This window comes from Syngnathus typhle, linkage group LG19, assembly GCF_033458585.1.
Source record: "Syngnathus typhle isolate RoL2023-S1 ecotype Sweden linkage group LG19, RoL_Styp_1.0, whole genome shotgun sequence".
In the NCBI taxonomy this organism is placed as follows: Eukaryota; Metazoa; Chordata; class Actinopteri; order Syngnathiformes; family Syngnathidae; genus Syngnathus; species Syngnathus typhle.
Window position 1 is genome coordinate 9177490 of NC_083756.1, and position 14694 is coordinate 9192183.

Genomic DNA, 14694 nt, shown 5'->3' on the forward strand with positions numbered 1-14694 from the left:
TTTCTTTTTTCTTTCAGGTTATCAGCAGCACATTGACAATGACCAGGAAGCTAGTGTTTGCCCCTTCATCTTTGCGATCGAGTGAGTGAGCGAGCGAGCGAGCGAGCGAGCGACCTGGCGTGCCCGCCTACGGTAAACGAGAAAGCTCAATTCAAATAGAACCAAACGCGTTCTTGTTTGTTTTGACTTGTCACTGACGCAGCAGAGCTTGAGTTTAAAATGTTCACAATGCGGTGAATGACCGCTAGGTAGCAGCAAAATCTCAATCTCTTTGCCTTTATGGCAGGCCTACGGCATAATGCAACACATACTCTCTCTCTCTCTCTCTCTCTCTCTCTCTATAATATATATACGTATATATATGTATATATATATGTATATATATACGTATATATATATATGTATATATATATGTGTATATATATATGTGTATATATATATGTATATATATATATGTATATATATATATATGTAGATATATCATACAAACGTTAATCCACGTACACAATTAGCTCAAAATATTTGCTTTTCTTCTTGGGTAGAATGTTGCATGAGTCTTAGAATATTGTGATTATTTTCTCCCCTCTTTAATAGCAAACAAAATGCCTTTTGCTATTTTCTCTAATTTGTGGCGTTCCTAAGAGTGTTTCAGAGGTTGTGGGTTCGGTTCTGACGCAGCCTTCCTGTGTGGACTTTGCATGGTGTCCCTGTGCCTGCCTGCGAGGCTTTGCTTCAGAAAATGGATGGCATTTTTATGGCTGTGCGCCATTCCCATTGGTTCAATATGGAGACTTCAAGCAAGCAGGCAAGCATATTGATGAAGCGCCATAAAAGCCATTTATGACGCTTTACGACTTGCTGGAGCGCGTACAGTCAAACTGTGCCTCGCCATAGTGTACAAAGTCATGGAGTAGACGTACGTCAGCAGCAGGCGTCCGTGATGTGGAAAGTTTGGCCATTGTTGCTGGTGGCCTTGACTTTGGCCTTCTTTACTGAGCCTTGTTTGATTTTGCACTCTCCCTGCGCTAATGGCTCATCTATACCTGAGGATTGCGTGTGCGACTTGACGGACGATTGTGGCGACGAGCGACGCTGTAAGTCACTCGAGCGCATGCACGCACTCTACTGATAGGTTGATATGACAATAGATGGTAACTGAACAAAATGGATGATGCCACACGCCTCACTAAAATGGCAACAGCACAGAAAGAACTGAACAGATCTTTTCCGTCTCACAGGTTTCAACTCTCACAAGAGATGTGACTTTAACGAAGGCTTCTGTGACCTGATCCAGCCCTCGTCACAAGCGCTTTCTCAATGGAAGAGAACCACGGCGGTTGCGCTCATCCGACGCGACCACACCGGCAACCAATCAGGTTTGAGACCTTGGCTTACGCTCTGCGCTAAATACAGGCTAAATCCATACACTTCCATTCTTCAGCCTATTTCCTGTCCCTTGTGCCCGAAAGAGGAGACACTAGCACCGCACAGCTAATAAGTCCTCAGTTTGGGCCTGCCGACACCTGCCAGGTAGCACCGAATGCACGCGTCTCCTTTTCAGAAACCATGATTGCGTGTTCATCGCAATCGCCGCTAATGGCATGCGCTCTTACTAGATGAGCTTCTACCATTACGTCTCGGCCCAGCACGGAGCGCTTCAGGTTCTGATGGAGAGCGGCCCCCAGGGTCTCGGCACTGTGCTATGGGAGCAGTCCACTCCAGCCCAAGCGTGGCAGCGAGCTGTTGTCCGCTTTTCCAGCAACAGCACTTTTCGGGTGTGTATGATTTGTATATTCTTCTTCTTCTTTGAATGATTCTCATGGATGGGTACTTGTTTTGCTCAGTTTATCATGATTGTTTTTGTCATCAAATACAATACAACTTGATTTATACGTATTTTGAATCCAAGTTTAAAAGGCCAACTTTTCAATCCAAGCTTCTTCCACTTCCTCCTCCCCCACACGCCATATAGGACAAGTAATAAAGAGTCACAGATAAAGACGCCTTGCGGACTTTGTCACGGCGTGCACGCACCCGGAGGAAACCTCAGCCTCTCAAATACAAACACATACGTACATGTCGATGATGTGACGTCAAGAAATCAATCGTTTGTCTGTCCACCAGGTGGTAATTGGAGGGAGTCTAACAGAGGACAGTGATGCAGCAGAGGTGCTGGCCATCGATGACATTTCCTTTAGTCCCCACTGTGAGCCAGGTACCTGACATGTCTATAAACATTTCTAAAGTTCACATCGAAAAAAAGCCTTCAAACGTGTTTTTTCTTTTTTGATTGTAAGTCTCGCTTCCGAGTGTGCCCTCGCCTACCATTGCTTGCCCGCCATCCTGGTACGCTTGCGAGGGCGCCGGCCCGTGCATCGAGGCGGACAAAGTGTGCGACTTCACCCGGCAGTGCCCGCACGGTGACGACGAAAGCGACTGCCGTAAGCGCTTTGGTTGCAATGGATTTCTTTGAAAACAATTGAATTGAGTTTGAAACGGACGGACCCAAAGGAATGAAAAAAGGGCGATGGTGTCCGACATCTCCCTACGTCTTCCTCCAGCTTCGGAATGCGACTTTGAAGGCGGCTCCTGCGGCTGGTACGAGCTCACCCTCGGTGACGGTTTTGACTGGGTCAGAGGCTCGTCGGCCGATGTCCCGCCGGAGTATTACGGTCGCCCGCCTCCTCCGGACCACTCCAGTAACAGCACGGAGGGTACGAGCAGATCGCCGAATGCGAAAGGCTCCACCGTCTGTTGTTTGTGCCGCCCGCCGTGTGCTCTGTTTTTTTGCTTTGGGTCCGCAGATATGACAATTCCCCTGCCTGCATATCATGAAATATGAGACAGTTGAACCTGGAATTGAAGTAGCCGTCGGTGTCAGGTCACGGAATGGAACACCGTATTCATGGCAAGCAAGCTGAATTGTCGCTCCATTGCAGGTCACTTTATGTTCATACTGAAGAACAGCAGCAGTCTTTATCCGAGGGCGGTTCTCAGAGGACCGTGGTTCCAGCAGTCGGCCTCCGGCTGCACCATGAGCTTCTGGTGAGGCTCACGGGTCGTCCTCAGCGTCCTATTTAGCTCAATTTCATGCCCTTTTGCCAACTCGCCTCGTCTAGGCATTACAACTCGGGCATCTCCGTGGGGGCCGCCGACATGTACCTCCGCATCCGAGGGGTCCAAAACAACACCGTCATATGGAGGACTTTGTACGAGCAGGGCAGCCGCTGGAACCGGGTCAGCCTCCAGTTGGGGCGCATCACGCGGCCCTTCCAAATCGCCCTGGCTAAAATCAGCATGGGCGTGTTTGACGGCATCTCGGCGCTGGACGACGTGTCCTTCCACAACTGCTCCATGCCGGCCGCCGCCGTCCAGTGCCCGCCGCACACGCACTTCCACTGCGCGCGCACCAGAGCGTGCGTTGATCAGCTGTTGCGCTGCGACCTGGTGGACGACTGCGGCGATGCTTCGGATGAAGAGGGCTGCTGTGAGTGCTTTTTGCCAACCCCGTCCGTCCGTCCGTCCATTTGAGTAGGTCGTGAAGGATTGCCGTTCCGCAGCCCCCGAGCTGCAGTGCAACTTTGAGGAGGGCCTGTGCAGCTGGAAACAGGAGGCAAACGGCGGCGACGTTTTCGACTGGACCCGCACCCGAGGCCCCACCCCGTCTTTCAACACCGGGCCCTGGAAGGACCACACGCTGGGTACCAGCTACGGCCACTACCTCTACATGGAGTCTTCCGTCCCCCAAGAGTTCAAGGACACGGCGGTGCTGCTGAGCCGGGCCTTCCAGCCCACCCACGGGCGCGGCGAGGACCCCTTGGACTCCCGCAGCAGCCCCTGCGTGTTCCGCTTCCACTACCACATGTTTGGCTCGCATGTGTTCTGCCTCGCCATCTATCTGAGGACCACCTCGACGGGTCGCGGCCAGTTGCTGTGGGTCGGCTACGGGGACCAGGGCAACGTTTGGCACAGGAAGACTCTTTACCTCACCAGCGCTCGACCCTTCCAGGTATGACTCCGCCTGTGACAGACAAATTTCGCAGTCGGAGAAAAGTGCTTTTATTGCCCTGTGGCTAGATCGTCATCGAAGGTACAGTCGGAGATGATTTCAACGGGGACATTGCCATCGATGACCTCTCCTTCATGGGCTGCGTCCCGCACCAAGGTAGGTAGGACGGACGGGTGGACGGCCGTCGGCTCAGCGCCGGCCGACGTGTTCCGTCGGAGCGTTGAAGCTGCGCGTCGTTTGCCGAGGAAGGCGAGCTCCCCGAGGCCAACGCCACGATCCCGGCGGTGACCACGCCGGCCCCCTCGGTTCAGCCCCACCGTTGCCCCCAAGGCGAGTTTGCGTGCGCTCGGCTCGGCGAGTGCGTCGCCCGTGGCAAAGTGTGCGACTTCCGGCAGGACTGCTCGGACGGTTCCGATGAAAATGACTGTGGTAAAAATGATGCTCTTCGCAAACGTATCGTTCGAAACTTGACGAATGGAGCGTCCCGACCTCTTTATTTTTTCCTGCAGTGGCCGAGGGGTGCGATTTTGAAGGTGGCAAAACCTGCGGTTGGGAGACCATCGCCCCGTCCCCGGTCTCCTTGCAGGCGTTCCGCTGGTCACCCGACCAAGGGGAGAGCATTCACGCCGGAGAGCAGTACCATCGTCCCGTCACCGACCACACCCTGTGAGGAAGAGTAAAGAAAAGAACCCCCCCCCCCCCCCCCCCCTTCCCAACAGACTGTGTACTAATGACCAAGCGGTCCTTTCTCTTTGCGATTGATTCACCACTCGGCTGACGTCCGTTCCTTCCCAGGGGCAGCGCCGAGGGTTGGTACATGTGCGCCGACAGCTCCAACGGCGGCTACGGCCAAGCCAGCGACCTCCAGACGCCAGTCATCGCATCCACCGGGCCGCATTGCAGGCTGGTCTTCTGGTACCACATGGGCGGATTCACCGTGGGCTCCCTGCAAGTGAGACGGCCGAGCGAGCGCTGCGGGAATGGCTTCTTGCGCCTTGCCTTGTTAGCGTGGACAGCTGTCCCCTTGAACTCTTTTGCAGCTTTTGCTGAAGCGTGGGAACATCACGCATGAGGTTTGGTCTCAGAGCGGTAACCAAGGCAACAAGTGGAGACGAGGTGAAGTGTTCTTGGGGCTGTCAAATGACTTTCAGGTGTGGAAATGCTTTTACTCTAACACGCTGCTATTCATGAGTCCGGGCTCATTTGGAGCATCCATACATTTCTGCCAGTAAGGGCTTTCTTGTTTTATGGCAAGTCATTAAAACATTCCGGAAAGGCCCCCTTTTTTTTTTACAAAATGCTGCACCGCTCATCTGTCTTGCTCCCTTTCAGGCTCAGTTTACAGAGCTGAATTGTCTAAATTCTTCACAGCCTTTTCGAGTCCTTCATTTTTGCTGCCACACGCAACGATGAGCATTTTTAATTGGAGTGTGGCCAAATTGGCACATCAACTGCGTGTGGCCAAATACTTTGCACGAGTTTGTCTCGGAACTCTCGCAACAACCAAAATGAGCCTAAAATGGCCGCAAAAGTCCTTCCTGTGTCTGTTTGCGCCGCATGTGTTCTCAAGACTTTTTATGTGGCTCTACTGGAAATAGTTCATGTTGCTGAGCGGCTTTGCGCATTTCTTTCCTCAAAATTGATTTGGTTTACCGATCCTAACGACAGGGCCTGATTAGGTTTGTCTGAATATGATCTGTTTGTCCAAAGTACAGTGCTGTTCTGTTTCCCGGCCCAATTATTTCTTTGCCGCACACCGACACGGCTCATTAGCCGATGGACTCGATCGATACTCAATCGATCAAGTCAAGTTTGATGGTGGCACTCCATTGGCGAGGTCAACAGACTCAGCGTGGAGCGACATCGCCGGCACTCATTAACCTGGTGTCCTCGTCTCCTGATGCTACCGGCCGCCAAGTTGATGAGAGCCCGTTTTTCTGTTTGTTTTTTTCTCCTATGGACTTGGAGAGAGTCCGAGTGGCCTTTTGGAATGCGCCTCATATATAGTGAGCGTTTTAAAATTGGAACTGGGTGTCATCAGTCATATCAATATAATATATAACATTTGATGTCAAATTTTGTTGCCTGTCAGGTGGTGTTCCGCGCCAAGCGCGGCATCAGCTACATGGGCGACGTGGTGATCGACGACGTGGGCTTTGTGGACTGCGCCCCTTCGCCGCCCTCGGGAGCGCCCTGCGCCCCCGAGCGCTACGCCTGCGCCAACGGCCGCTGCGTCCCCCGCGACAACCTGTGCGACTTCATCGACCACTGCGGGGACGACTCGGACGAGGAACCTTACATCTGCAGTTAGTGTGCAGCTGGCCTGAAATGGTGGCGGCGGCGGCGGCGGCGGCGGCAACACATTGATTTTCTCTCTCTCTCTCCCCCCATTTGTGTTTCTCAGAAGCTTTCACCGGCCGTTGCGATTTTGAGTTCGACCTGTGCTCCTGGCGCCAGAGCTCGGACGACGATTTCGATTGGCAGATCAAAGCCGGCGGCACCCCCACCCTTGGTATGGGCCCGTCCACCGACCACACCCTAAGGGACCCCTCCGGGCACTACCTCTACTTGGAGAGCTCCTTCCCTCAGGCGGCCGGAAATAGCGCCCGCATTTCGGGGCCGTTGCTGAGCCGCAGGAGCTCGCAGTGCAAGGTGTGTCGTCCGTCGTCTCGCGCCTTCAACCTGACAGTCGCTCTATCAATCACGCTAGCGGCAGGGTTGAGCCAACCTCTTGAGAGAAACCATCCATCGCGGATAAATAAAGCATTCAAGTGAAACACCAAATGAGCTCCATTGTGGCATACACCCCCCCCCCCCCTCCCCCCTTCAGATGCGCTTCTTCTTGCACATGTACGGAGACGGCATCGGGACGCTGGCCGTGTTCCGGCACAGCCGCCGCGGGGGACTCCACCTCCTCCTCAACTTGACGGGAGACCAGGGCAACTACTGGCAGGTGAGGGAGGTCCCGCTGAGCCACCCCGAGGACTTCCGAGTCACGTTGGAAGGACGGGTTGGGCGGAATCCCACGGGGGACATTTGCCTGGACGACGTCACCTTTTCGTCAGGGTGCCTGCTGGCTTCCTCGGACCAGGCCGCTTCTCCTCCTCCTCCTCCTGAAGGTAGGCCCATTTTCCAAAAGGGAGGCCACGTTGATTCGAGTTTGTCCTTTCCAGGTGGCTGCGCTCAGGGCTTCCTTCCGTGCGCCAACGGCCGCTGCTTCTCCTCCGAGCGGAGCTGCGACTTCCGAGACGACTGCGGCGACGGCTCGGACGAGGTGCGCTGCGGCACGTCCTGCTCCTTCGAGGACGGCCCGTGCGGCTGGAAGAACTCGCCGGCGGACAATTTCGACTGGTCGCTGGGAAGCGGCTCGGCGCAGAGCGTACGGCCGCCGTACGACCACACGCTAAACGATGAGAGCGGTTTGTTGTCGCCCGCCCGCCCGCCCGCCTCCTTGCCACTTTTCGGAAAGACGCCGTGACGCCGCTGGTGAAAACGTCCTCAGGTCACTTCTTGTATCTGGAAGCCACACCGGTGGGACTGAAAGGCGACAAGGCTCACATCAGCAGTTCTCAGTGGAAGGAGTCCAGCTCCATCTGCAAGCTCTCCTTCTGGTACTACATTTCTCACAAGGCCTCGGGAACCATCCGCCTGCTGGTCAAGGTAAAGCAAAGTGTGCTGACTTCCGTCCGCCCTGAGCTTCTCTTTGTTCCACTTCCTGCTTTTTTTCCCCCTCCTTGCTTTGTCTGGCCTGGTTTTGTTGCGCGCGATGTTCAAATGTAGTGCCAATTTCCAGGAGGAGTTCTCCTTTGTAGGCTCCTAAGATTGTGCTTTCAAAGCAAAAATAAAAAGCCGGGCTTATTTCTGCCCATACATGTCGTATGTTGCGTGACCACAGAACAACAAGGTTCACATGGTTTTCATTTGATTTTTCATCCTACGATTGCACATCGAAAGGAAACATGGCGACAGTTGAGGAGCTAGCTGCCTGTGGTCGCTCGTGACAATATTTCAGTAGTCCTCTTGCGAATGTAAAGCCGCTTCCTCTCTTTTGTGGCGGGCGGGCGGGCGGGCGGACGGTATTCCGAGCGAGCGAGCGAGAGGAACGCCATCGGCCGGCGGCCTTTTCAACATAAAAGTCTTTACTCAGTGCTAGAGCAAGAAATGCGACTGCTTGTCACAGAAAAGCTGATTGCTGCATTAATCCAGCCTAATTACACATCTTCCTAATAACTCCCGAGGTGACGCTGGGAAGCGGCTAGACGGTTGATGGCGGCCCGCTCAAAGTCCCGCTCCGCTCCAGGGTGGCATCGCTGGTTTGAACGGCGCATTAGTCAGTCACCACGTGGTGCCTGGCTGCTGCCATGGGAAAAGACTTGCGGAGGAATGACATACTTGGCCTCCCTCTCTTTTAATATATTCCATGTGCGGCGTGAGAGCGCCAACGATAACTGGAGACACCGTGCGAAAAGCGACAAATGATGTTAACGAGGAGCTTCGCTCGCTCGCTAATGAGTCTTGTTGATGTGTCCCGCTTATGATCAGACGGAGAACGCCATGTGGGAGGCGTGGAACAAAACGGGCCACCAGGGGAACGGCTGGAAGAGGGCCGAGGTGGCGCTGAGGAGGCTGAGGAACTTCCGGCTGATATTCGAGGGCGTGAGGTGGCGCGACGTCAGCGGGGGCGCCGCTTTGGACGACCTGGAGTTCAAAGACTGCGCCCCGAGTGAGTGGAATGATGAAATTGCCTTTGCCCGTGTCCAAATTGAAACTTGACTTTTTCTTATGTCGACTTTCTCTTATTTACTCCTTCCTTTCCCGTGTGCTACTATTTCCCTCCCTCCTTGCTGCCTGTTCTTCCCCGTCCGTCTTAAATGAGGTGCGGCAAGCGGAAAGATGCCCGGAGCTCTCTCGGCATCCTTTTGTCGGCCGCTCGCATCCTTCCGTGCGGAACGCGGGAAGACTTTGTTTCAGTAATGATGACCACGTGTGTGTGTTTTATGTCCATTGCACAAAATTCATTTGTTGAAGGATATATGGGGGAGCCCGAAAGCACCTTCCTCGATGTGCATTTTGGATGCGTCAACTATGTTTTTTTTTAAATAACTTCATCCGATATTCAAGTACTCAAGAGCAAATACTTCCGAGCAGGTCTGGCTGAGCCAGCGAGCTGTCCCGCCATCACCGATTTTGTGTGCGACGGCGGCCGCTGCGTGGAGTCCCACCTTCGGTGCGACGCCAAGCCCGATTGCGGCGACCGATCGGACGAGTCGGACTGCGGTGAGCCATTCCGTCGGGCTTCCTTTTAAGCGGCGACTCGATTGATTTGATATTTTTACACAAACCTTTAGGCGGCGTACTCGCCACGCCGGGAGCGTGTAATTTCGAGGCGGACGACGGCCGATGGGAGGAGAGGTGCCAGCTGGCGCAGGACACCGACGACGACTTTGATTGGCGGATCGGTCGCGGCAGTGAGCGAGCGGGAACGGGACCCGCTTCTGACCACAGTCCCGGTTGGCGAGGGCCTCTCATTGCAACCTAGCGACTGTTGCGAAAGGCTAATGGTGCATTTGTCTCCCAAAGGTGGCGCGGGGAGCTTCCTCTACATCCACTCAGCCGCTCAGCAAAAGGGCCACGTTGCCCGGGTGACCACCGTTGGCGCCTTCCCAGCCAGCGTGGGGCTGTGTCACCTGCGCTTCTGGTACTACATGCACGGCTCGGAGAGGATGGGAACGCTGAAGGTGCCGGAGCTCCGTTTTGGAAAAGAGCCAGTCGGCCAGCCGCACGTAAGAACGAGAGACACGATTGTTTTGTAGGTGTTCACCGTGGGAGCGAGCGGTGGCACGCCGCTGCTGATGTGGGCCCTGGCTGGGAACCAAGCCGAGGGCTGGACGTACGCCAGCGTCATCTTGTCCAACCGGGCGGCTTTTCGAGTGAGCTTCCAGGCGGAGGTGGGCGGAGACATGTGGACTGACGTAGCCCTGGATGACATCACGTACACAGCAGAGTGCGTGACTGGAGGTGAAGGCCGTGGATTTCTTTCAGTGCCGCCGCCGCCGCCGCCGCCTATTTGCCCATTTCATCGAGTTTCTCGCTGAAGGTAGCTGGCTAACCTGGCCTCTCATCCGCAGCTCCTGTGACTCCGCAGCCTCTCACCTGCAGCTCAGAGCACTTCCAGTGCGTCTTCTCCTCCCAGTGCATCCCCAGAAGCTGGCGCTGCGACGGCGAGTCCGACTGCTCGGACCGGTCGGACGAAGAGCGTTGCCCCGCCGCCGTACCGGGCACCCTCCCCCCGCAGGTCGGCTGCCCCGCCGCTCGCTTCCGGTGCTCCGACGACGTCTGCCTCCCGGCCATATTGCGCTGCGACGGCGTCGCCGACTGCGGCCGCGGCGAGGACGAGCACGAGTGCCGTAAGTGTCGCCGATGACTCCTCTTTTGGACGCCCTCTGCAAACGGTCCCCCGTGTGTGCAGCTTTGCTGCAGTGCCGGCCGGGAGAACTGCTGTGCGACGCCTTGTCCTCTTGCATTCCTGTGGAGAAGCGTTGCGACCGCTTTGCAGACTGTTTGCCTTTCCTGGCAGATGAGTCCAGTTGTGACGGTAAACACCCTTGCCCAAACTCTCCACTTTGAACTTGCGTCTTAAAGAAGCTTCAATTAGACCGATTTTTTTTCTCTTGACGTCTCGGAGTGAAGCTGTGCCAGAAGGGGGCCTCGCTCGCTCGCTCGCACGCACGGCACGGCACGGCACGGCACTCTATCTCTGTGAGCTTGTTAGTGAGCATATCTCCTGCTTTCTTGTCAGAATCTGGCAGCTTTCTTCCAATCAGGCAGCTTTCTTCCAGAATTCCTCATTTCCTGCTCTCTACCTGCCGCCCTGACGTTTGACACGGAAAATTGCTTCAAACTTGCCATCAATTGCGTGTCAACCATGTGCCAATTGGACCTTAAAATAGCGCCATTTGCACGCTTGTGATGACGGCGCCAGTGTTTCTATTGTTCCTAAGGCCATCCCGCCCGCCCACATACTTCTAAAATCGCTGGACTTCTCGCATTGCGTCACATGTTCAGAGAACAAACAAATCAGGTCATTGAAAAATCTGAAACCTAACTTGTGAAAAAACAACACATTTTATTTGAATGTCATATTGCTCAGTCCTAACAAACACAACACTCAGACTTTGTCTAGTTCAACGCTAATGTGATGCCGTTTCCATGGCAACAGAAACTGCGTACTCGGGGCTCATTGTCATTCAGTATAGGCGGGTGGGGGGGGGTGGTCATTTCAGCGAGACAGGCTCGGCATATGCTAATGTCGTAAACGTGAATGATTAATACTACCCGGTTGTCACTCTCATTTATTGATTTGATTTATGATGCAGACTGTCCTGCCATGTTCTGCCTGGGACGAGGTCTGTGCCACGTGGAGGATCACGGACCTGTTTGCACGTAAGCCGCGCACACGCAACCCTATCTCGCCCGGTGAGACGTCAGCCGTAAAAATTCCATCCGTCTCGCTCCGTGAAACATGTCGCAACCTGTAAATTAGGCTGGCTTTCTTCCTCCGCCAGGATGAGCGGTTTCCCACCTTGATCTATTTCACCGCGGGCGCCACGGAATCGTTGATGGATCGTGCCGGTCAATATTTAAACACGAAGCATCCGTCTGGTTGGCGCTTTGGGACTCTTCAGTTACAATCCGGGAAGATGGTGGGGTGGCTGATTCTGTGCGCTTACCTTTAGCTTGGGATGTCAATCTCAAATTGTGCCTTGAACTCCATCAATATTTTAGCGCACCAACCAAGTAGTATCTAAAATGGGATGTGTGTAGGGAAGAGAGCCGCTTATTTACCTACCTGCACCTCTAAAAAAAGCATTTTCAAAGTTTTCGCCCACACCCCCTTCAACAATCTGACAAAGTCCCTGACTGCACACAAATCAAAACCTCTTGAATACATTTCGAGCAGTCTTTTCCAAATCCTTTTAGCTACGCGTAGCTTTGAAAGCAGCGGGTCTGTCCAAGAAGAAATGGCCCGCCCCACGGCCATGACCGCACGCACGCACGCACGCACGCACGCACGACGGCCCCGTCCGTCCGTCCGTTCACACGTTAGATGATAAGGACGTCCCGATAGATGTGTGTTCCGCATTTGAAGCGTGGAAAAGCCAGCTGATACTGAACAGATGTGGATTTGGACCAACATCTTGGTTTTGCGAGAACAGAAACAGGGCCAAATTGTTCGCAGCTTTGTGTCCAGCTGTGGAATTTCCACCAGTACTGGAATTGTTTTCGAATGTGTTAACATTCAAAAGGGTGGCTTCAGCATTTAGGCACCAGAAGCTCCTAAAGGAACATTACAGGCCCAAGACGCTAGTTAGCATGCTAGATGGAAGCAGTGTAACATTTTGTCGGGGTCATTATTGGTTTCCCCGTCCTCCCTCCCTCCCTCCCTCAGGTGTAATCCGGGCTGGACCGGCAACCGCTGTCACGTGAGGGCGAAGCCGGCGCTCTCCACTCCGACGCCGCCCGGGCTCGAGCCCACGCGGCTTGGTAAGGTTTCAACATTTGCATGGGCACGGTCCAATTAGGAAATAACGAATGGTGGTTGTCAGACGCGGTGTACGCCGGCATTGCCGTCGGGATGCTGCTGCTGGTGGCTGGCGTGGCCGTCTGCGTCCTGGCTATGTGCTGTAAGCGGTGGCGTGCCATGTGAGTCGTCGCCCGTCATGATGTTTGTTTTTTCCCCCCCCTCCCGATAACGCCGACGCCGCCTCTTCCGCAGGAAGCGCTGCTCGACGGACTACGGGATGATGGATGGCCCCGCCTTCAAGCGCAAGCCAGAGGTGATGTCTGGTCCATCATTGGGCCATTCTCCTGGGGCATCATTAGTGTTCACAGTGGTACAAAGTGACAAGAGAGCAATGGCCGGCTATTGGTCATCCCCGCTGATGGCTGATCTCATTTAAGTACTGCAAAAATTGGGATTCCCCAAATCATGATCAAATAGAACGGCTTACTTTTCATTGGGTTGAATTTCAGAAATGTGATGTTCCCTTTCCTCATCAAGTCTTCATTGACATTTAAATGCTTTTTCATTCAGTTGGAGCGCCGTGCAATCAGGCGCGCCAACGACGGCGGGGCTCTCTCCATCAGCGTGTACCCTTGGAGGAGGGAGACCGAGGTGAGCCTTTGTCTTTTTTTTTTTTTCCCCCTTCCCTTTTTCCTCCTCCCTTTCTCTCATTGGCAAATATCAAATGGATGCACGAATCCCATCTTCCTCACTCGGCAGAGCTCGTCCAGGAGGCTGTCCTTTGCCAACCCGTTGTACAATCATCATCACGTGAACCCCGATGAATATAGGAGCTCTCGGGCGTAAGCTAAAAAGAAGATGGACTGTACATATGGACGGACGCCTGTTGTGGATCACTATGCCAGACATACATTGAACTTTTTCCCTCAGGGAAAGGGAACACATGCAAAGATCAATCCAATTGTGCAGATTTTGTTTCTCCTTGGTCACGTGTTGCTAGGCAGAATTCCCAGGGCTTGACCACCATAAGTGCCCCTATGAAAAAAGATGGATGTACGTATGTGCTAATCATTTTTAAATGAGGCTCCGGGAATAACAACACTTGGTAAGTGGAAAAGCAGAATTTCTCAGGTAACCTTTGCCTTGTGTTAAATAGTGTAGCATTGCACATGAACTGTCAATTGATGATCAACCTTGTGTTTAATAGATCATTTGTTCTGTATTGAATTGACATTTGTCACTTTGTTTTGATTCTGATCCGATTCTCTTGGAAAAACGTTAAGACAGCACAAATGCAGGGTGACTGCTTTGCAACAGGTGTGGACAACATTTTCCAAACTCAGCTCAGCTCAGCTCAGCTTAGTGCTCAGCGCAACCCACTGGACAATAGCGCTTTATGCACCTTTATGCCAAGCTTGCACCCTGGTGGCCTTTGTTTTTGCTTTTGGTGTTGTTTTGTCATCTCTGGTACATTCGCTATTCATGCCGCTGCATGGCACGTAGCGCAAGCGCTAGCACAAGCGCTGTTTCTGTGTCATTTGTGGGATCAGCTCACCCCGTTTGGGCTTTATCACTCTTTTCCAAACAATCAAACACAATTGGGATGTGTTGGCAATAGAGCGGTTATTTTTGCTTTGCTTGTTGTTGGGAAAATGATATGACTCACTTTTGATTGTTTTTTTCAGTCCATATGAAAAGTGTAGCTCTTCATAAACGTTCAAAGCATTCAAATTGCATGAAAGCAGGACCAAGCCAAGCCAAGCCATGCCATGCCGTAAGAATACATTTCACTCCAGTTTTATCCCCACTGGCACGAATCTAAATCCATGGAGCGGACGACCTTGTGCAAGCGCTCGCTCATGGCCAATTGAGCTCAAGTGCACTTTGGGCTCAATAGAAGAAGATGAATTGCTCGTGATTGGACGAGATGGGAACGCTGAGACCAAACGGATGGCGAGGAAGACGCAAGAAGCTTTCCCTCGAGTGATGGATGAGATGATCCTGTGAGGTAAATACACGGCCCGTTTTGCCGTCATTGTTCTCGGCGCAGATACCTTTCTGCCACGAGGAGGCTGCTGATCGAATCGAGCTCCGAGATGTTATGCAAGAAAGCCTATGCTGGGAGTAAAACTCCAGAGATTCATGAAGGTCACTGCAAATG

At 53.3% G+C, this 14694-nt stretch overlaps 1 protein-coding gene across 3 annotated transcripts; it reads left to right on the forward strand.

Annotated features, from left to right (window-relative positions):
• The first annotated feature begins 6 nt into the window (after nucleotides 1-6).
• On the forward strand, nucleotides 7-14148 carry malrd1 (MAM and LDL receptor class A domain containing 1). Of its 3 annotated transcripts, XM_061266061.1 has the most exons (33): nucleotides 425-1094; nucleotides 1239-1376; nucleotides 1442-1530; nucleotides 1617-1775; nucleotides 2125-2215; nucleotides 2298-2441; nucleotides 2562-2714; nucleotides 2940-3045; nucleotides 3120-3487; nucleotides 3561-4009; nucleotides 4078-4165; nucleotides 4259-4438; nucleotides 4519-4675; nucleotides 4805-4961; nucleotides 5050-5160; nucleotides 6102-6315; nucleotides 6414-6661; nucleotides 6840-7128; nucleotides 7183-7428; nucleotides 7512-7669; nucleotides 8552-8732; nucleotides 9158-9286; nucleotides 9358-9519; nucleotides 9590-9747; nucleotides 9823-10027; nucleotides 10138-10416; nucleotides 10479-10604; nucleotides 11386-11452; nucleotides 12459-12553; nucleotides 12616-12712; nucleotides 12786-12846; nucleotides 13104-13184; nucleotides 13293-14148. In XM_061266061.1, exons 1-33 carry the CDS (start codon nucleotides 941-943, stop codon nucleotides 13377-13379), a joined length of 5427 nt encoding a protein of 1808 aa, XP_061122045.1. In that variant the 5' UTR covers nucleotides 425-940; the 3' UTR covers nucleotides 13380-14148. The 3 variants fall into 3 exon arrangements, with proteins under 3 accessions (XP_061122046.1, XP_061122044.1, XP_061122045.1); XM_061266062.1 differs by lacking the exon at nucleotides 425-1094 and adding an exon at nucleotides 7-132 and having other exon boundaries at nucleotides 6840-7428; XM_061266060.1 differs by having other exon boundaries at nucleotides 423-1094; nucleotides 6840-7428.
• Nucleotides 14149-14694: the final 546 nt, after the last annotated feature.